Source organism: Akebia trifoliata, unplaced genomic scaffold, assembly GCF_017979445.1.
Source record: "Akebia trifoliata isolate Shusen 1 unplaced genomic scaffold, ASM1797944v1 Contig01014, whole genome shotgun sequence".
Lineage (NCBI taxonomy): Eukaryota > Viridiplantae > Streptophyta > Magnoliopsida > Ranunculales > Lardizabalaceae > Akebia > Akebia trifoliata.
This window is the reverse complement of record NW_028237413.1, coordinates 39326-62401: the sequence shown is the minus strand read 5'-3', so window position 1 is coordinate 62401 and position 23076 is coordinate 39326. Positions and strand designations below refer to the sequence as shown.

Sequence of the window (23076 nt, the reverse complement as noted above, 5' to 3'; positions counted from 1 at the left end):
AAAAGGTTCGGAATGGGCTGATTTTTTGTGAGGATGATCTCTATGGTGAGGGGATCATCCTTGCAAAAAATTATTCCATTCCAAAACTTTTAACCCCATCAAAAGTGATTTACAAAAATTTGATGGTCTAAAAATTTTCAACTTGTAAATATGGGGCTAGAAGTTTCATAATGGGCTGATTTTTGGCAAGGATGATCTCCTCACCATAGAGATCATCCTCACAAAAAATCAACCCATTCCAAACATTTTTGCCCATATAAGACAAAACACGTTGTAGCTTTATGAGTAGCTTTATGTGTATACGGATCCTAATCCTATATATATATATATATATATATATATATATATATATATATATATATATATATATAGGGTCGGGTTCCTGCAACACACATTGCGACACACATATAGACAACGTGTTTGTCTTATATGGGCAAAAATGTTTGGAATGGGCTGATTTTTTGTGAGGATGATCTCTGTGATGAGGGGATCATCCTGGCAAAAAATCATCCCATTCCAAAACTTCTAACCCCATCAAAATTGATTTACAAAAATAGGACGGTCTATAATTTTTCAACAAAAATTGGACAGTCTAGAAGTTTCATAATGAGCTGATTTTTGGCAAGGATGATCTCCTCACCATAGAGATCATCCTCACAAAAAATCAGCCCATTCCAAATATTTTTGCCCATATAAGACAAAACGGTGTGTCGCAATGTGAGTCCCAATATGAGTCTTAGGAACGCTGTTCATATATATATATATATATATATATATATATATATATATATATAGGGTCCCGTTCGGCACCCAACCATTTACCCAACAATTTGTCCAACATGTTTTGTCCTACATGAGTTAGAAGTTTTGGAATAGGCTGATTACCATAGAGATCATCCTCACAAAAAATCAGTCTATTCCAAAACTTCTAACGCCATCACAAATGATTTACAAAAAATGGACGGTCCACAAATTTTCAACTTGTAAACATGGGGTTAGAAGTTTTGGAATGGGCTGATTTTGGTGAGAATGATATCTACGGTTAGATATCATCCTCACTAAAAATCAGCCCATTCCAAAACTTCTAACCCATGTAAGACAAAACATGTTGGGCAAATGGTCGGGTGCTGAACATTTCCAATATATATATAATATGGTGGGTCAGAGTGGGTTGGGCATTAACGGGTTGAAAAACTTGAGTATAAGCCTGACCTTCGTGGGCTCAAGAATAAGACCCTATGCCTACTTTGTTCAGCGGGTTGGATTTACACCCCTATTCATTATTTTGGCAAAATAGAAATTTAATTTTAGATCAATAATCAAATGCTAAAGTTAGAAAGTGTAGCGTTTGATCTGAACCTGTTTCAATATGCATTGTGGGTATTTTCTCCAGTTCTTAAAAGGTGACAAGCTGAACATTGGGTCTCAAAATTCCCCAGTAATTGTGTAGTTAGCTTTGTGGATCTACTGGATCTTCCAAGTTGAAAAAAAACTAGAAGAATATAACTAAGTTTATCAAGGAATAAAATCAGAAGTTTCCACTAGACACCAACGACCTCAAATAACAAATGAAGAGGTGGCCTTTTCACCATTCTCCACTCTTTTATGGTAGCCATCACTAGATTTCTTTTAAGCAAAAAATAAAAATAAATAAATAAAGATAAAGAGAAATATTGGTGCCTTATTCAATAATATAGGATGCTATAAGAACTAAGGTTGTTTTATGAGAAAAAGTTACGCAGAACACATCAAGGAAGAGTGTTCAGGCCCAAAACCTGTTAACATCTCGTCAGCGCTGTAGAACTACCTGATTGGATGAAAATTCAAAAAACTTAATTTCGATGGTCAAGATCATCACAATTGGTCAGTATGACTCTAAGCAAAACATTCCATTCATTCATCAGAGAAATCACAACAATGGTTTTATTCTATAGTGGGATCAGGATTGCACCATTAGTGCTTTGTACAAAAGAATAATCAGCTCAGCTCCTGTAGTAAACACTAATTTCATGTGTTTCTTTTCCTTTTTCTTTGGGCAAGGTAAGGTAAGTGGGGATCAACTCCCCTTTCTACATGATATAAATCAGACACAAAACACTGTTTTCAGAAGCATTCTATTTCTTAAAAAACATCAAAATAACTTCGCTATGGTCTGGTATCTGTTTGGTTCAAATCGTGTAAGATACCTGAGCTGTAATTTACACGTTGGGCCATCTCGTCCGTGTTGAGAAAAAATAGTTTGCAGCTAAGCCATCCAGAAAACTATGTTGAAGATGAAGTGGACACCTTGTTATCATAAGATGTTCGGAATAGTAGGCCTGAACCAATGTGTCTTGATGTTGGACACACCCATGTGAAAGGGCTTGGACCCAAAACCTAAAGATCATAAAAACAGATTTACTTAAAAAGTTTATGTGAAGTGGTGAGATGCAACACCCCATATGCTTTTATATGCCCATCCATACAAGTCTTTTGGTTTTTATAAAAGGTATATAATGTATTTTTGGCCAGGGAATGAAATACTCAAGTATTAGCAAAGAAACAGGCCAACCACCCAACTCTTATGAAATGACGGGCATATTCTATACATGGTTTAAAATCTCGCTTCGACGTCTCATCTCATTCATGGACAAGACCGAGTTGTCTCAGATGAGTCAACTTGTCTCACACAAGATAAACCATTTAACTTGGTTTATAATTATTTATCCATATATATATATATATATATATCTAGGGGAGCATTAGGAGGCCCTAAAGAGAGCCAAACATTTTTTGCAATACATGGGTTAGGAGTTTTGGAATTGGCTGATTTTTAGTGAGGATGATCTCTATGGTGAGGAGATCATCCTCACAAAAAATTAGTCCATTCCAAAACTTCTAGCCCATATATTGAAAAATGTTTGGCTCTTTAGGGTCTCTGAACACTTCCCATATATATATAAATAGTGATAATAATTTTTTTTATGAAATAAGGTTTGATTAGAAGATGTTTAATCATTGAATCATATTTTATTTAGATAATATATATTTAAATTCTAAAAAAATGAATTATTTTAATAAAAATATACAAAATCCTGGTTGACATGGCCAAGTCAGCTCGTTTCGCAGGCTTGAGACGCCTTGTCTATTTGTTTCGTTAATGGACAATACCAAGATGACTCGCCTGAATCATATCGGTCTCGGACAAGATTTGAAACCACAATTCCATAAGATTGCCAGGAAAAAAAAACGGGAATAGTGTTCTTACTGTTGTTAAATTTTCATAGGGACCAAGATCATACGGATGCCAATAGACATTCCCAATCTTTTCTGCAAGCAACATTGCTCTCACTCCTTCATGATACTATTATGACAAAGGCCATCAAACAAAACAAATGGGAAATTTAGTCACACAAGCTGGCAGACATAAGCTCGTCAAACTATCTATATTTAATAATAAAAAATCCAAACCTCGATTGTGGTTTTGTTCTGCAAAATGAGGAATATATGCCAGCCCAAGAGGATGCTTAATGCCACGGTTAAGGGGAACAGCAAAACCCCGGAAATGACCTGCAGTGGCCCATTCATGAGAAAATCGGTCTAAGGTCTTAGATATCATTTCTAACAATAAAGTTGTTTGTAGAACATACATAAGAGATTCTGGAAGAGCCTTCATTCTGCAACTCATCATTTTGAGCATCATGAGCAGCACAATTTACAAGCAAGACCTGAGACAATCCAACATTCATTTTTAATACATAAAATTTTCTCATGTTTTAGAGGGTTATCTGGGATTTTGAGCAATTGAGTTAAAAGACAATGGTCACAAACAATGAAATAGGCATTAGATCATACCAGTGAGTGAATGGATGCAATTAGGGCATACATCACAGATACAAAGAAAACCTTATAGTTTGCATGGCCCACACAGTTATTGATCCAGACACAGTGGTGGTCCTGCATTTGAGAGATTATAATTTTATCACCTATTTGGCAACATATGAGAGAACAAATGAATCATGAATGCATATAGCTAAACAAACCATTCGCAAAACACATCTTTTGCAAACACGACAATGATGTGCTCGAGGAGGCTTATACTGGGAACACTTCTGGCAATATCTCAGATCTCCACCCTGAAAGAAAACCACAAACTATGTAACAAGACAGTGCTTTCTAAGAATTTTCCATATCGGACACAACGTAGCATTCGTATATGTGGTTTCTATGATTTCAATATATACCAACTCATTTAAATAAATGATAAAATGAACTAAAATATTCGGAAAAAAAAAAAAAAAAACTCAAACATATGAATAAACTATATGTTTGTAGGGGTCAGTATGTAAGGTTTCGGATGAGATCAACTTAAACTTCAAAATGAAGTACCAGTATAAAAAAATAAAAAGAACTAAAAGAAAAACTTCAAATGCGGCACAGCAATACATGTTGGTATGTCATGCATGCCCATCTGCCTAGCATCAACAAAATTGTATTAGCCAAGACATCCACAAAATTATCAACATAAAAGATGTTGGTTGTGATTTAAACATGTAAATTTGCCCCACCAACCATAATAAGACAAAATGAAAATTCTGAAGCCAATAGTACAAGCTATAATTATCGAATGCCTGTCTATGAAAAATAACTTCATATACTGCTTCCCTTGTAACAGGATAACTACTGAAATCAACGACATAAAATGAGGCTTGTCTGAACCAGTTAACTATACAGTTTCGTACATCCATTCTTGGACTGGAAAACATGGTCTATGCAACGAGGCCATGAAGCTTCATCACCACTGAAAACTTAATTGGGAGTTGAATTCAAGAATCAACTTCAACCCATGTACTACACTGGGGAAAGTGATTTATGAGCTTCACTTCAATGACAGCACGAGGACATTTGTTGTTTTTATTGATAAAAGTCTCATTAGAAATACAAGAAAGACGGGATAGTGAGAAAGGATCTCACTTTCCAAAGAAAAACTAGAAGTAAACTGCAATGTCTTTCCATTTAAAAAAGGTCTACAAATCTCAATCCTTTTCACTCCAAAATGTACCAAAGTTTTGAAGGCAAGAATTAAGGTCTAGACATAAAAGATAGAAGGGGTGGTGAGAAAGGATCTCACTTTCCAAAGAAAAAACTAGAAATAAAACGAAATGTCTTTCCATTTAAACACAAGTTCATCAAATCTCAATCCTTTCATTCCAAAATGGACCAAAGCTTTGAAGGCAAGAATTAAGGTCGAGACATCATCCACTTAGTTTTTCTTTTACTTCAAGAAAGGTGGATTCTATCAAACAAAGAAATGAAAAACAGAGCCCTTGGAGGAGATATTACAAATTGAGAATCCAATCCCAAATGGCAAAAGAAGTAAAGGAAAGTTTTTCTCATTAAATTTAGAGCCTGTTTAGATACACATAAAAAGTAACTTTTTTAATTTTGAAAGTTACAAAATTAAAAAGCTTGTTTGATTCATTTTAGAAAACTACTTTTAAAATGTAAAAAATCTTAACTTTTTAAGAAACAAAAGAAAACTACTTTCTACTTTCTAAATATCACATTCTCCGAAAGCTACTTTCATCCTAGTTACTTTCTACTTTCTATCCAAACGGGATCTTAATATCTTGTCCATGTTTCCATCCATTGGGTCTTATGTGAAAAGCATCTCCAGTGAGAGGCACTGGGTAGGGGCTTCGGAACTGAGTTTCCCCTATTCTCTGGTTCTTATGTGGTGCTTAAATTCCACATGTCATTAGTGTAAATTGAGGCTCTGCTCTTACCTACATCTAAGGGTATTTGAGTATGGTTGACAGGATATTTGCATTATTTCAAATTTTCTACGAAAAAAATATATTTTTTCAAAGCAGAAAATACCAGTTACTGTCAAAGTGGTGACTGGGTAATGTGTCTAATCTTCTTCAAATCCTAGCAGCTGGTCAGTGATTAAGATAACACGAAACTAGATTTAACTCAAGACTAGAGAGCCAACTTCACCGATCGTAGCAACTCAAACTCCATGAAGCAACATAGTAGCATCAAGGCATTAAACAAAACAACCAGAAGTAATGTGTGTGTGTGTTTTTTTTTTCTTTTTTAATAAAACAATGGTTAATCATGAGAACATTATGGAAAACACTAGGATCTCCAAAATTTAACAGCATACAGCTACAAATAATGCTGTTGACATCATCATCATACATGCCTTACCACAATTCACAAATACTGTGATCCACAACATGAATTGTACTCCACCTTTCAATTCTATCTAGAGCTATTATATGTCCAGACAAGGAATGTCTAGAGATATTTCTTTACTACTTCAACCGTCATCATTATCATCATAGCCTTATCCTCAAGATTTGGATAAGTTGAATCAATCTGGTTCCCCTATACAATTACGTCTAGAGCCACGTCATCTATTATTGAAAGTGTGTTCATATCCGCTTTCATCCACGTTCCTTTGGGTATTCCTTTCTCTCATTTACATCCTTTACCTTGCATATTCTTTCTAACTATGTCAGTAATTGGCCTTCATTGAATAAGCCCAAACCATTTCAATTGCTTTGTCTTAGTTTATCACTTGTTGGAATTACTCCCACATTTTCTAGAATGCATTCATTTCTAATTTTCTCTTTCTTAGTATTTCCTCTAGGCCATCTCAACATCTTCATCTCTGCAACACTCAATCTATTACTATGTTGCTCCTTGACCACCCAATAGACAACTTCATAAAGAATAGCCGGTCATATCATTGCCTTCATAAAAATTTTCTTTTAATTTAATATTAGAATTGTTTGTTAGAATTATGTTATTTTCTAACAGCCCTAGGGCTGTTTGTGTTTGTGCAACCGCCCTAGGGCTATTACTACTATGTGCGACAGCCCCTATTGGCCTTTTTTAAGTAATGGGGTAGGCCCCACATACTTTATTATTCATTGGTTTTTAATACATAAGAGGAGAGGCCGATCCCTAGAATTAAGTCAGTGTTCAGCTTCCTCTCTCCCTAATCTTCTCCTCCTCTATTTCTCCTCTTCTACTTGCTCTAGACCGTTTTGGCTCTCTACTTAGTATCAAAGCAAAGTTTTTTTTCTCTTCTCTCCCATTTTTATTTTTTTTTTGGATTTTTAAATACTTATTTCTGCAGTTTTGTGGTGAAAAGAACTTCGGTTTGTTGTGGTGGTGCAAGATAAACCCTACATGTGTATCTACACATCTAGGGCGTGATTGTTTACTTGTGGTTGGTTGTGAATGAGTTTTGGGGCTGCACGATGTTGTTCTTCAAACTTTTTAGAAGGTTTAATTGTGGTGGGTGGTGTCTAGGCCATTTTCTTTTGGCCGAAATTGGGTTTTTGACTTCCCAAAAACGGTGGATTTTTATTTTTTTTCCCTTCCACCTCCAACCCTTGCCGCCCCTCTTAGGTGCCTTTTACACCGGTTGTTGCCTCCCTCGTTGTGTGTTTACTCCTCTTCATGGTTAGTATAATGGATGAACGTAGCTCTTCAAGTGATGATTCAACCAAATAAATTATGCCGGTACGGTTGAACGGAAATAATTATCATTCTTGGTCCCATGCTATAAAGGTGCTCCTATGAACCAAGAAGAAAGCAAAGTACCTTATTGAAGATCCTCCTCCTGGGGATTCAAAGAACTATAAAGATTGGTGGAGTGAAAATTCATTGGTTATGACTTGTCTTTGGTTAAGCATGGACCATTTGTGGCTTCTAATGTGCAACTCCATGGTACTGTAAAGAAGATCTAAAGCTCTCTTATAGAGATGTACTCTTAAGAGAGTGATGTGACTAGGGTGTTTGAGTTGTTTGAACGCATGTTCACTACTAAACAAGGTGATAAACCCCTGAATAAACACTACAATAATCTAAAAGGTATATTGGAAAAACTATTACTCTATCAAGCTCTGAGCACTGATTTGGAAGTTCAACGTCAATGGGAAAAGTTTTAAGTCGCATTCCTGTTGTCCAGTCTTAACTCAGAGTACACTATCTTCAAGGATTAGATTTTGCTGGTAAATGACTTCCTATTAAAGCGAATTTCTATTCTCACCTTCGAAGGGCCTCACTTAATCACTCAACTCCTTATTTTAAGGAGTCATCTACCTTAGTCACTAGTGATGGTACTTGTGGGACTTTTCGTAACGGATGCGGCAGTACTCACGGTGGTGGTTGTAGTGGTAATTGTGGTGACCATGGTGGAACCCGTGGGGGTCATGGTGGTGGTACTATCTCTGACCGTGATACTAATATATCCAATTGAAAATGTAACTATTGTGATAAGACAAGGCATACCAAGGATTATTATTGGGACAAATGGGGATGTCTTGACTCTACCCACAATGCATTTTTCGATACGTGTTCCGCATTTGTCACTCAACCATCTACTTCCAAAACCCCGATTTTTTATTATTATTTATAAGTATAATATATTGATGAAAAGAGGGAAAATACAATACAAGGAGGCCGAGGAAGCCTTTAAAAAGCAAAAAACAAATGAAGGCTAAAACATCAATGAATACATAAAGAGTTCCATCTAAAAACAAAGTCATCAAAAGTAGTCCCCGTGAACTCTATATTCTGTTTCAGCCAAAGATACATCAGGCCCAAGATCTCCATGAAATTGACATGAAAGCTCCTCATCTTATTATTGAACACCCTGTTATTTCTCTCATTCCACACCCCCCAAGCAATAACCGAGGGAAGAATAGCTCAAAGATATCTTTCTCTTGAAGAAGAATCATTACTAGCCCACCCCTCTAACAACGAGGAGAACTTACGAGGAAAGACCCACTGAATACGGAATAGACTAAGGAAAGTTGACCAAATATCATGCGTGAAAGGGCAATGAATTAAAATATGGTTGACAAACTCCCCATCCTTCATACAGAGGGGACAATAATTGGGAATGATCCAACCCCGAGTAATCAAATTGTCCATCATAAGAATCTTCCCATGGAAAGCCAACCAAACAAAGAAGGAGATTTTAAAGGAAAATGAGTTGGACCAAATAATGGACCTGAAAAATGATTGCTCTGCATAAGGGTTGAGCCATTTATGGAAGGATCTGACAAAGAATCTCAAATCCTTGGCCCTCGTCCATTCCCACCTATCCTGTTCACTTTCATCAAGAAGAGACAAATGCAGTAGAACAAGGAAAGATGTCACATCTATTAACTCCCAATCATTAAAATTTCTCCTGAATCCCAAATCCCAAGTAGAGCTAGAATCATTGCGAATCAAAAATTGCTGGATCGAGTAATTCTTTTTCAGCGAACAAGCGTACAATGATGAAAATTGAGTTGCTAGAGGTAATGTGCCACACCAATTATCCTCCCAGAATCTAACCTTATCTCCTATACCCGTTTTGAAGCTAATCCATTTCTCAAACTCCTCCCTCACTTTGAGAATCCCCTTCCAAACAATACACCCATACGAGTTATTAGCCTCGCCACTATACCAACCTAGTCTCTTATCCCTGTACTTGGCCGTAATGACCCTCCTTCACAAACTTCCCAAACCTCCAAAGTCACTTCCCTAAAAGCGCTCTATTAGTTAATCTAAGACCCCTAATCCCCAACCCCCTGTTCTTTTTAGGCATGCAGATAACCTTCCATCTGACTAGGTGATACTTCCTCCTACCATTCCTATCATTCCACAAGAAATTTCTCATAAGCCGTTCCAATTTGTTTTCAACGGACCTTGAAAGCGTGAACAATGAGAGAAAGTAAACCGAGATACTAGTCATAGTACTTTTTATCAATCGATATTACTTCTATCGATTGAGTACAACGAAAAATGATCTTTTTAGGGTATTTCAAGCCATCATTTTTCATTGGACGTTCCTCCTCATGTCATGTTCATTGATATTGAAGGTACATTCCACATACTCAGTCTTAATCTACTCATTCGAAAGCTTTTGCACTCCAACACATCTCTACATGCTACTTCAAGTCTCATCATTTTTTAAATAATTTAATCCACATCATCTTAGGTTGAACGTCAGCCTTTTCAAAATATTTCCACTTGCATGAATATGTTCCTTCTCTTTGGTGTTGTCATTGGTATCTTTGTACATGCCCAAACCAACTTTACCATATTTGCTTCCTATCAGGGCCATAGGTTTTAAACAGGGTGTTCTATCTTGTTTCAGCACCCACTGAGACCTAGATGACTCAAACAAATCCTCTTGACTTGACAAGTAAAACCCTTTCAACGATTTAAGTTTATTTTATTAACACACACACAAACTTAAAAAATAATTATTTTCTATTATAAACTGGATTAATAGATGCACAATCACATATCTCATTTTATATAGATTAGAAACATCAAAATTCTTAAAAATCAATTATATTTAGATGATGAAACACCAAAACCAGTCCACTCGGCCAAGTCAATTTGATGGACTATTCACAATATCTCATTTGGGTGCCTACAATACCAAGATGAATAGCCCAAGTGGTCTCGATCTTGACTGAGAATTAAAACCATGATCCAAATAAATAGAAAGTTAAAAAGAGTATAAAGATTGAGGAGAAAAAACAGGATTGTAGCTGTCACTATGCCCTATTAGAAAATTTGAACTCCTAAGCTGATTTCTAGATATAGAACTTGAGACTCAACTCTCAGGGTTACAGAATGCTCTCTGTAGACGGTTTACCATGGCACATTTGAAATCCAAAGTACAAATTGGATTGAATTTTTTTTTTTAATTTTTTTTATATGGGTAAGCTGGACTTGAACCAACGACCTCAAAGTTGCTTTGCAATGTGTCAAACCAACTGAGCAATGGGTTTAAGCCTAAATTGGATTTGAAATTCAAACCACAAATTGCTTAGTTGATGGATTTCTACACTTATTTATTTAAACAAAAAAAAAAAAAAAATCACAACTTTCACATAAAGATCAAACAACCAAAATTAGAGAACATTTTGCACAACTTTCGTACAATCCAAGAAACAATAAACAGAAATTGAAACCCTAATTCCTAATTCAATACAGAGAAAATAATAGATAAAGCAATCAAAGAAACCCGAGAGAGTGAGAGAGAGTTGATCATCTAACCTTCCTCTTGATTTCATGGATCTGAGTCTCCGAATCTTCAATATCAGGTACATAAGTAGAGGGAATGCGACCTGGATCCCTCATGATCGCAACTCCATAGGTCACAATGCACATGCAAGCAATTATAGTGAAACCAACAGCATTCATCAACCCCTGTGAAGTCCTCAGACCCAACCAACCTTCTATAAACACAAACACAGTTGTATAGTATATATAAGAGATAGTCGAGAGAACTACGATTATAGGCAGAGAAACAACCCCTCTTTGCCCCATTTTTCAAGAACACCTGTTATAGCAAAGAAAGCTTGAACTTAAAAGGGGCATTTAACAATGGAGTCACCGCTCGTTCCACTTCGTTGGAACCAAACTGGTACATGTAAAGGTGGGATTTGAAGGTTGGTGATGGTTGCAGCTGTTATTACGCCATTAATGAAGTTTGGTTGGTAGGTTAGGTGTCAGTTTCTCAATGTGCTGCCGGTCTAATTTGGTCCGGCTGTGCTGATCGAAGATGGTGAAATCTTTGAGAAGATACAGACACAAGTATAAGCCGTGAATGTTTGGTTACTTGTAATGTTTATTTTCTTAATTAAAGTTTTAAAATTAGAGATGATGTTTGACACCTAACTTTTACTTATTACACCCAATTTGTTAAATTATTTATCACACCTACATTACAAAGATTAAAACACACTCTTCTAAGTTCTAACGTTACAAAGATTTGTCCCAAATTATAATAAATAATTTCAGTAGTTGTTTGTGATTATGATTAGAATCATATAAAATTCTAAACTCAAAAAATAGAAATCTAATTTTTTTTTGTTTTTTTAATATGAGAGAACTTCTATTGGCATCCCAATGGCAACTCTCAAATCTTTGTAATGAGGACCTATTTAAAAATATTGGAAACCTTCGTCTATCGAGCATATCTAGTACTTTTTTAGTTTTCAATAAATATTAGTCATGTATGTTGTTAAAAATAAATATTACAACTAAATAATTGTGAGTTTTTTACAATTAGAAGACAACAAAAGATGAACATTATAAAATATTTTTGAAATTATAAAATTATTATGAAACCTTTAAAGAAGAAGAAGCTTCAATCATTAAAACGTATATTTATTATTTATTTACTAATAAATAATAATATTGATCATGAACTATTTTGTTGTGATTAATTGGAGGAGATAAGTAGCATAGTGTCATTGTTGGTACTAATCAAGTTATATAAATATCACGAAAAATGCAACAAAACCCTTTGATATAGTGTAAGTGAAATATAATAGCAATGGACCATATTAAAGTCCTAACTAATTTTGAATGCACAATTTATTAAAGAAAGTATGTTTATTTCCTAAAAGTTATTAGTTATAAATAGTAAAAGAGAATATGTTTCTTTACAAGAGATAGTAAGTGGTGAAAGAGTGAGTAGAGTAAAAGAATGATCCAAGAGTAAAATTGATATTTAAGTATATTGTATATTATATTTTACTCAATATATTAAAATGTACGGTACGAAGTAAACATCACCCTTATATGCTTCTTCCTCATTAGTCATTTTTCATGAGCCATTGGAAGTTGGAACCTAACCTTGTTCCAACCTTTTAATTTAATAAGAGTCATGATTTTCTGACTTCAAAATTTTTAGTCAATTTAACTAAGTTGACCTAGTAGGGCACAAAATCATTGTTTTTTTTCTTTGGGATACACAAGGAAAAGATCAACGGATATGTGCCCTTGACACGTCAATCGAGTACAGACTAAGTGAAAATTTTCGAGTAAAAAAATCATTAGCGATTTAATAAAGACTCAAAAAAAGAGAAAAATGTCCACAACCTGAGTCCCAATTTGATATGTTCCTCAGGATTCATAGCGGTCAAATTGATTCACAATCTTAGAAAAAGGTCCTCGAACAAACTCAAATTAGGGGTTAGACTCAATCAAGTTGGGAAAGCATTTTTCAAAAAGAAAGTTTCTTGAAAAATATTTTTTTGATAAATATATTTTTGCAAAGTCGTTCTCAACTCATTTCAAAATGCATTACCATTGTGGTCAGATCCCTTTGAGATTCCGATACACCCGTCATCTATTTTAAACCTTTTTTGCATTGTCATTTGCTTATTTTCACACAAATAAACACATGGATCCAATAAATTGAGTATTAAATCAAGGCTAGGGTTTTTGACCCATCGAATATGAGAAATGAAATATAGTGACATGTGTGTGCATCGAAAATTTCTAGACATAGACATGTCAGGACATTTGGAACTGGGAACTTTCTGAATATATTTCGCAAACCGGGATGAAGGTAGTATTGTGCACATGTACTACGCCCTAACAAGCAAATCTATTAGGGAATTTCTCCATAACCTAGCTTTGACATTTTGTTTTCAAGCCACTTTCATTATATCTAATTTTTTTTACAAGACTAAAGCCTTGATTCGTTCAAATTGATGAAAGGAAATGTGGTGTACACACCAAAAATTCTAGTACATAAGTGAATTTTAGGATTATATTCTAATATTCAATCTTTTTCTTTCATCAAGTGTGTTCAAAAAGAGATAAGCCAAGACATCATAACAAGGTTAACCATTAAACCACAAATGGGGGTGATTTGGGGTGCCTAACACCTAGGGGTGTCACTGGTACCCATTTAATGCAAAATCGAACCCAAACCAAAATCGAAAACTCCGATTTCAGTTCCCTTTTTATAGGAATCGATTAAAGTCAGATCTAAAATGGAACCGAACCGATACGAATCGAAACCAATAGGTTCTATCCAATGGGTACCCGGTAGTCAGAACCGATATATTTTGTCATTTCTTTCCATACTATAGATGATTTAAGATATTTTTTTATTTCAAAATAAATGCATATTATATAAATTTCTTAAATTTTTCGTATAAATTATCAATTGTAGCTTAAAATAAGTTACATTTCTAAAACTTTATTACTTTTAACTAAGATAAACTTTTATTTTTGAAAAAATTCATTAACTTGTATCTTTAGGAAAACAAATTATAACTAAGTTAATAATTTTGTTGATAATATGTTTATTTTTTGAAAGAACTTTTTTTTTATAATGTTCGAAATACTTTTTTTCCCATTCGATTCTTGAGAACCGAAACCGATGGGTACCCTATGTTTTTTGGCGGCTCTGATTCCATTTATTTTGTAATTGAATCCGAAACCGAACTAAATATAATGGTTATGATTCTAAGTTCCTTAGGAATTGAACCGGAATCGACCCATTGACACCTCTATTAACACCTTCCCCATGCACAACAAAACACTTACATGTAGAATGGTTGATTGTAGACCAGACGAGGTGATCATCCGATTGTGTTCACAAACATTGATGATGATTCCTAGGTGACCACTTACACCCAGAAAAGATGGTGGCTACTTCATACAATTTATAAAATGTCCTAATGACCGTTAGAAAAAGGTCTCAAACTGACCATAAAAGAATGGTTCAAATGACCATAGCCAGAGTGATCCCATATTCTCATTCCCACGTAGTGTGGCAGGGCGATTCCTCATCCCTAAAAATCACATAACTACACATGATTTTAGGGAAGTTATAAAATTATGGGTAATTTTGAAAAATCTACTAGGATTTTGGTGTATATTTGAGAATCACCACAATATGAAAAAGTCCATATTCGATGGATTGAGGCATTGAATTTGTTTTTTCGACAGATTGAAACCGACAAATTAATGGAGGACAGGAGAAATTCGATGGCTCTAAACCGTAGAATTTGGGGAATTAAAGAAATTCTACGGCCCTAATTAGACATCAAGATTTTCTTTGATATTGGATATGGTTTAGGAGGTGTCATACCGAAATCAACTGGTTATCACACAACATTCTCCTCACCAGGCATCCCATCATGTTTATAAGGATGTGTTCCCTGCCGTCAAGATACATTAAAGAAAATGAAACCTATTTTAGTTGTTTATCTTTAATTATTTCTTCAATTAAATCATGAACTTTAATATATATTTTCATTAAATGCATATCATTTTGACCTTCCTCTCACCGTTACGAAATTTCGCTAAAAACCTCTATCTCCCTTTATCTGCAGATTTTGTGAAAAACACACACTCTCTCTCTCTCTCTCTCTCTCTGTATCAATTTCATATCATCTCTTCTACATCTAGGAAAAAATCGAGAGAAACCTCTCAGGGCCTCATTCTAACAGGAACGATAATATCTCCCATCGATCTCTCCCCTCTTATATTTCTTCTATCGATTTCAAAGATTTTTTCAATTCAAATTGATTTCAGCCCTATTCTTCTTCGATTTTGAGAAGGTGAAGTTCATTTCAAGTTTCAACCCCATTCATATTTGATTATGAGATGGAGAAGTTCATTTCGACCCTCGTCATCTTCGATTTGGAGAATGTGAAGCTCGTTTCAATCCTATTCATCTTCGATTTCGATAAGGAACTTGTCTATTAAACCTGTAAGATCTTAAACAAAAACCCTAGAATCGACATTTATTTTTCTTTGAATTTTTATAAGTTTTTGTTCTGAATTGGATTGGTCAGATAATCACTTTAGATATTTCGATTGAGGTTGTTAGATTTGAAGTGTGCTTTGGTTGCTTTGATTCGTAGAAGAAAAAATCTATTTTTGCTTGATCTATTTGTGGCATTCTTGTTGATTTTGTTTCTCTCTTAACATTTGTGATTTTTGTTGTCGAATTTTTCAATCTGTTACATCTGCATGTTGATGGACGCACTAACATTTTCAAAAGTTACACCTGAATTTAAAAACCATGTTATTTAGAAACTTATTTGAAAACAATCTGTTGTTATAATCATCTTAAATTTACTCATCCAAAAAACAACATTTTTAAATATAAAGATGGAAGGAAGGAAGGTATTGTATCCCCTTTTTATAACATGAAGCTCTTGTGAGTATATGTTAAATTGTTAGCTTCTTCAGTATTTGGTTTCAGTTCTTTTAGTGTTGGGCAAAACTAAAAAAAGTTAAAAATCAGAATGCTGGGTTCAAAAATTTTTTTAGGTGGCTTTAGAGAGGTCTGTAGAGATTATTAGAATGGTAACAGTAAGTTGGAGGTTTGGTTGGACTTTATAGAGTTTATAGCCTTCTTGTGTGAACATGATAGAAGAGTTTTAATGGATTTTCTAAGGTTGATGAATTGCAGATAATTAGCATAAAAATAATGAATGATAGGGAGCACTAAAATGAGAGAAAAATTGGGTCTAATTATCCAAATTCATAGTCTTAATAGTGTCAACTTTTGACTAATTTAAGCTTTAATTAAGTCAATTTTGGTGAGTGGTGTTTGAGATTCCTTTCTGCTTCAGTTTGCTTGCTAAAACTGACTCAAATTCTAGCATGTTTTATTAGGAGGTTTTGAAACCAGGTTGAACAATAGATGTTAGATACGTTCTTTATTACCATGGACATGAGAAACCAACACTGAAATGTTCCAGGTGATCATCTGTCTGGGGGATGACTATTGGTTGAGAAGTCGAGACCCAAGTAGATAAAAATGCTCGGTCCAGAATCATCCTGCGAATCTCAAGTCTTTATTACTTAAACTTTTCAAATTTCCTTTGTTCTCTCTTTTTGAATGGGCTAAGGGGTCATGGTTAGTGACTTAGTGGCTGATGGGTATGCTGGTGAAGACTGTTTTGAACACAAGTCTATGTTATGGATACTAACAATGGAAAATGACTGCCTGCAATGAGGAAATAACACTGTATAGTGACAGCTCTGTGGCATGAAATTTCGTTGGCTTGTGTGACATATCAAAATCAAAAGAGAAGCTAGAGTTTTAGGAAGAAAATAAAGTTGAACTTGGGTCTGCTCTTTTCTGGGAGATTTTAGAGTGGAGTTGCACCACTATAAGATCACAAGTGGTTGACTCACATGCTCAAACTAGATCAATCAAACCCATTATATTGTGATTTGTTATAAAACCGTAATACATCCATATCGTTCAATTGAATAGTAAAATACATGTAAATTTTGTTTAAGAGATCAACAGTTAAGAGGGGCTCACTTGGAAATTTTGTTTTTTATTTGATAAGACTTATGTATACACGGAAGACACAAACATATAAATGTGCCAAATGTCTAGACATGATTTCTAAAGCAAAGTTGTACTAATCAGAAAATACCCTCCATTGGCTTTTGGATTTTCCCATTTTTGACCTTTTCTTTGGGCAAGAAACCAAATGTTAGCCCCTTTTTTTTTTCTTTTCTGTTCCTCATGTTTATTGTATGCCAAGTTGTTAACTGTTGTCACGCACTCTCACACTTAATGAAAGCAGACAATTTTCTATTTGGATGACACCTGACATCAACTATAAGTTACTAATTTGGTTTTAAGTCAAGTAGCTCAACTGTTAAGGCTATCTTTCTAGAAAGTCATGGAGATGTTTTGAAAAAGGAGGAAGAATTTGTACATGTTTTTATTTGGATCAGAAGAATAATATGATAGAATCCCTGGAGAGTTAGTTTGGTGAATAGTTTGAGGTGATACACGCAGTCTCTAGTTATAGAGGATTTGCACCAATGATTTTCTCTAAGCTTGTACCTTTTTGCCCTAGTAATAGATGGGTTAATTGCTCATATTGAAGGAGAGGTCTCTTCCTATATGTTATCTGCGGTCGATGTAGTGTTGGTCAATGAAACGAGGAGGGAGTAAATTCAAATTAGAATTGTCGAGGGATATATTTTAAATTGGGGGGGTTTAAAAAGGTAAGTTCAAGATAAAATGTATGATTTGCAATTTTCATGAGGAAACTCCTAAGGATAGGATGGTAGTTAAGCTTGATTGGCAAGAAGTCCCCCAAAGTGACCACGCTCATTATTTTTGTTTCAATTATCTATATAGATGGAAATGGCGGTGTTTAAGTGGAGGATCACTTTTGGAATATTACAAGACAAGAGAAAACCTGCCCTGCTTTATGCAACTGAATGTTGGGCAGTTAGGAAACATGTTCATAGATTTAGTGTATCAAAGATAAGGATTTTGTGATGGATTAAGATTGGGAAAGAAAAAATTAGAATGAGCACATGTGAGGGATTTTGGAAATATCTACATAGGAGAGAAATAAAGGGGAAGTTGATTGAAATGGTTAGGGCATGTATAAAGAAGACCTGTGATGAATGATTTGATGTAAGTCGAAGGCTCTAAGAATGAATATGGAGGAAGTAAGAAAATATAAGAGGAGACTTGCTCAAAATAGAGTTGAATGAAAAAATAGGATTTATGCTTCCATCACCAATGTTTGGCATAAGCATAAATAATGATATAAAAAATACAAGCCATCCATCGAATGACTATTCTCCAATTGGTGTCATTTTAGCTTATTACCATATGAGAGGTGACCAAGTAAATTGGATGGCTTTCGTTGAGCTCATTGGAAAGATCTCAGCGTGAGCTTTCTAATGGATCCATTTTTATAGCAAACCAAATAAGGATTAAAAGTTATGAGTTTTTGAATTTTCTCGTTAGCATTGCCAATCCTATTCTTCAGTCAAGGCTTGTTCCTTATCTTTTCTTAATATATCCATCTATATCATTTTCGGTCTTTCTCTTGCTTGTCAAAGCACTCTTTATCTTATCCAATCCATTTTCTCTACAAACAGTTGTCTAATCTTGGATTGGATTGGATTGAATGATATTAAAGATGAACAAGGAACTAAAGTGTTTAGTGTGAAGGACATGAAACCAAACAGGAACTTTCATTTGTATAGATAATGCATCATTAGTCTATTTCCTATATTTATGTCTTTGTAAGATATAATATTGATTCTTTATGTGTGTGTGTGTGTGAAGAGGCATAAACTTAATATTCTAAAATAACCAGTTCTTGCTATGCTATTATTGCAAATTTACAGTGCTTTTTTTTACGGGAATATTCTAACACTGTAACTACTAATCTAGCAATAACCAGTTCTTACTATGCTATTATTCTAAAATAACCAGTTCTTGTTATTCTATTATTGCAAGTTGGCTAGCATTGATGCAGCTGATTGTATATAATATTTTTACTAACTATGCTAGTACAGGTCATATATGTGTTTGAAGGTTTATCAAGATGCTTGGTTGGTTGGTTGCTGTTATTGAGAGCCTCCTGATTCTAGCATCCCGTAGGCATTACAACGTTGATGTTGTCGTTGCATGGTAAGATAGGGTTCATCATCGCCTCAGTTTTAGAATACTTGTTTCCATGTTGACACTAATAAATCTATTTGATCCATTTTGCAGGTACACAATAAACCTGGTTGTATTCTTTGTGGATAAGAAATTGCCAGGTTAGCCTTTGATGCTCTAAGCTAGAAAATAGTTATAGCTTATTAATTCTGTGAAATGTATGTGCATTCCGTTTGTTTTATATTCTTTTGAGATAGGCCCAAATTTCCTAAAATATTGTCATTTTTATTTGCGTTTCTGTATTCTACTTTTCCTAGTTGTTTAATTCTTCCCGACGTCCTCTTTGACACTCTTCTTTTTTTGTTTCCAAACAAACTGAAGACTAACTTCAGCATAGGCTTGATAGTTTCCTATTTAATTGTTATTGTTTAATTGTTACTTAATTATCCAATTAGGCTGATGTCCACACCCAATTAGAGTGTTTTGTGTTTTTTAGATCATTAGAACTATTCTGACCTTCATATGTGCTAATCACCATTTTTTTTAATCCTTAAGCACTGTGACCTCTGCCTTCTTTGCCTATGACACCGTGCCATTTCTATATACAGAACATAATGACATAAATCAAAAGGATGAGACTATTTCAATTTCATAGTATATATTTTTGTTAGATTTAGAGATAGTCTTGGTGGAGTTACATAGGTTTTAATAAAGTAATACTCTAAGCTTTGTTGGTGGAGTTATATATGTTTTTGCTATTAGTTTTTTCTTTGGTCTCCTAATCAATTGTTATTAACCTTGTGTAGGGTAAGCTTGTAATGAGCGAGAAACAACAATGAAGAGGCTCTCTAGGAATTCAGGACAAGGTTCATAAGAATTCAAGAACGAAGTGATGTTGTTGCTTAAGCTTCAACATCGAAATCTTGTTAGACTTTTGGGTTTCTTGTTGGAAGGAGAAGAAAGTTTACTCATCTATGAATATGTTCTTAACAGAAGTCTCAACAAATACATTTTTGGTGTAGCCCATTATACATTCTTTCATCTAATTGAGCAAAAGATTTACTTATTGATGCATGTTATTTGCCAAGTATTTATTGATCCTCTTTGGCAACAAGCTATGGATGAGGAACGTTCTGCTTTGCATAAGACAGGTACTTGGGATTTGGTTCTTCTACCTCCTGGTAAGAGTGTTGTTGGTTGTCGTTGGGTGTATAAGATCAAGACTAATTCTGATGGATCTATTGCACGAAACAAAGTTAGGTTGATTGCAAAAGGGTACTCTCAACAGTATGGTATGGATTATGAGGAGACATTTGCTCTTGTTGCAAAAATGACTACTATTCATACTCTTATTGTAGTAGCTTCAGTTTGTCAATGGCATATTTCTTAACTTGATGTTAAAAATACCTTCTTGAATGGAGATCTTCAAGAAGAAGTTTATATGGCGCCCCCTCATGGTGTTTCACATGATTCTTGGTTTGTTTGCAAGCTCAAGAAAGCATTATATGGTCTCAAACAAGCACCTCGTACTTGGTTTGAGAAATTTTCTGTTGTGATCTCTTCCCTTGGATTTACTTCTAGTAGTCATGATTCTGCTCTTTTTGTTAAGTGCACTGATGTAGGTCGTATTATTCTGTCTCTATAGGTTGATGACATGATTATTACTGGTGATGATATTGATGGTATTTCAGTTTTGAAGATAGAGTTAGCTAGACAGTTTGAAAATGAAGGATTTGAGTTCTCTACGATATTTCTTGGGTATTGAAGTAGCTTGCTCACCCAGAGGTTATCTTCTTTCTCAGTCAAAATATGTTGCAGATATTCTTGAGCGGGCTAGACTTACGGATAATAAGACTGTTGATACTCCCATTGAGGTTAACGCAAAGTATTTTTTTTCTGATGGTTTACCTTTGTTAGATCCTACTTTATACCGCACTATTGTTGGGAGCTTGTATATCTCACTATTACTCGTCCAGATATTGCATATGCTGTTCATGTTGTCAGTCAGTTTGTTGCTTTTCCTACTACAATTCATTGGGCAGCTGTTCTTCGTATTTTGCGGTATCTTCGACGTAGTCTTTTACTTTCATCCTCCTCTTCCTTTGAGTTGTGTGCATACTCTAATGCTGATCATGGTAGCGATCCTACAGATCGCAAGTCTGTTACTGGTTTCTATATCTTTTTGGGTGATTCTCTTATTTTATGGAAAAACAAGAAACAATCTATTGTTTCTCAATTTTCAACCGAAACAGAATATCGTGTTATGGCATCTACTATCAAAGAGATTGTTTGGTTACGTTGGTTACTTGCAGATATTGGAGTTTCTCTTTCTCATCCCACTCCTATGTATTGTGACAACAAGAGTTCTATTCAGATTGCTCACAACTCGGTTTTTCATGAACGAACTAAGCACATTAAGATCGATTGTCACCTCACTCGTCATCATCTCAAGCATGGCACCATTACTTTGCCTTTTGTTTCTTCTTCTTTGCAACTTGCAGATTTCTTTACCAAGTCGCATTCTATTTCCCGTTTTTGTTTTCTAGTTGGCAAACTCTCGATGCTTGTAGCTGCTGCATCATGAGTTTGAGGGGAGATGTTAAGAAATATAGGGTTATTTTTTAATTATTGTTTATTAAGGGTAAAATAGTCTTTTCAATTTTCTTTGACTTAACCTATATATAGTCTCTTTGTATTTAGGTTAAATCATCTTTTTGTATTCAATTGTATTACGTAGAATCAATGAAACAATAGCCTCTTCTTTTTCGTTGTGTGTTTTTTGGATTGTTTAACATCAGTATCCTTCGATTCATATCTGTTGGAAGAATTTTTTGGATGATTTCTTTTTGTTAATGTAAGAAAGAAAATATTCAATTTTGTTTGATACTGTTTTCCTTGGTAAGACGTTTTTAGATTTGTGAACAAGAAGTTTAGCAATCAATACAAGGCAACCATTGGAGCTGATTTTTTGATAAAGGAAGTACAGTTCGAAGATAGACTCTTTACCTTGCAGGTTAGATATCTATGGAGAAATTGTTAAGTTTTATGATTTATCCAATGGCTTTAATTGAAATTTTGAGAATTTTATGCTCTTAATTTAGCATTTATGTTTTTTTTATTTTCTTTTCTTTTATCGTGCAAAAGCCATACTGAATTCTTAATTATATTTGTAGTTGATTGTATCCTTCAATAACTTCCCTTTATTATGATTTTATTATTGGCAAATCTCATGTGTTGATATAAACTTAGTTTCGGAAGAAAGAAAATTAATAATGTGATGGTTTAAGGAGAATTATAGGCTTTGAGGATTGCATTTTCTATCTTACTTTTTGTGCACATGCTCACATCTTCGTGGGACTACAAGCCCGCATTCTACCTAGTTAGGTAACCATGCCAATAGATTGGTCCTAAACATTTGATTTGTTCAATTTCAGGAGCAAATCTTTCTGAAATAAATGTTTACTCATCTCATCTCCCCTTGAAGTAAGAGTAGATTTTAGCGAAGGATGGAATGGTCAAATTTTAGTTTTTAAGATGTACCAAGAGACCATTTCTTGATAGCATATAGTTATTGATCTATGTTTTCCCCCCTCTTTGACATTGTAGGGTATATATCCCTATAATCATTTGAATGGACTAGTCCCATTGGTTGCATGCCTCAAACCCACAAAAATTTCTCAATCTGCAACAAGGTAAATCAGGAAGTCACTAAATTTCGAACACACATGACTGTCTAGGGCAAGCAAACCCCAATTCCTAGTGTTACTTATGTATAAATCATCTTGTTTGAATTTGTGTCTATTTTAAAAAAAATGACCAATATTTTATTTAAAAAAATTGATTGAAGTGACTCCTACCAAAGATTATGAAATGAT

General features: G+C 34.6%; 1 protein-coding gene and 1 long non-coding RNA gene across 4 annotated transcripts; one reads left to right on the top strand and one right to left on the bottom strand.

Moving 5' to 3' along the window:
• Positions 1 to 1896: 1896 nt before the first annotated feature.
• LOC147380753 (putative protein S-acyltransferase 16) lies at positions 1897 to 11613 on the bottom strand. Its single transcript, XM_086431313.1, has 7 exons — positions 11062 to 11613; positions 4023 to 4115; positions 3835 to 3936; positions 3630 to 3707; positions 3451 to 3549; positions 3248 to 3343; positions 1897 to 2376 (listed from the first exon to the last, which is right to left on the bottom strand). The coding sequence occupies exons 1-7, from the start codon at positions 11332 to 11334 to the stop codon at positions 2263 to 2265; spliced, it is 855 nt and encodes a 284-aa protein (XP_086287439.1). The 5' UTR covers positions 11335 to 11613; the 3' UTR covers positions 1897 to 2262.
• Positions 11614 to 14907: 3294 nt separating this feature from the next.
• On the top strand, positions 14908 to 22383 carry LOC147380752 (uncharacterized). 3 transcript variants are annotated; one of them, XR_015175146.1, is made up of 4 exons: positions 14908 to 15526; positions 19117 to 19231; positions 19316 to 21273; positions 21352 to 22383. It is a non-coding gene; the product is annotated as an uncharacterized LOC147380752 (long non-coding RNA). The 3 variants fall into 3 exon arrangements; XR_015175145.1 differs by having other exon boundaries at positions 14910 to 15526; positions 19316 to 19362; positions 20008 to 22383; XR_015175144.1 differs by having other exon boundaries at positions 14914 to 15526; positions 19316 to 22383.
• Positions 22384 to 23076: the final 693 nt, after the last annotated feature.

Coding starts and splice junctions, on each gene's coding strand:
- LOC147380753 (XM_086431313.1), bottom strand. CDS start 11,334: ATGGGGCAAAGAGGGGTTGTTTCTCTGCCTATAATCGTAGTTCTCTCG. Junction 3,937..4,022: donor AAAGATGTGTTTTGCGAATG/GTTTGTTTAGCT, acceptor TCTCAAATGCAG/GACCACCACTGTGTCTGGAT. Junction 3,550..3,629: donor GCTCTTCCAGAATCTCTTAT/GTATGTTCTACA, acceptor GGGCCACTGCAG/GTCATTTCCGGGGTTTTGCT.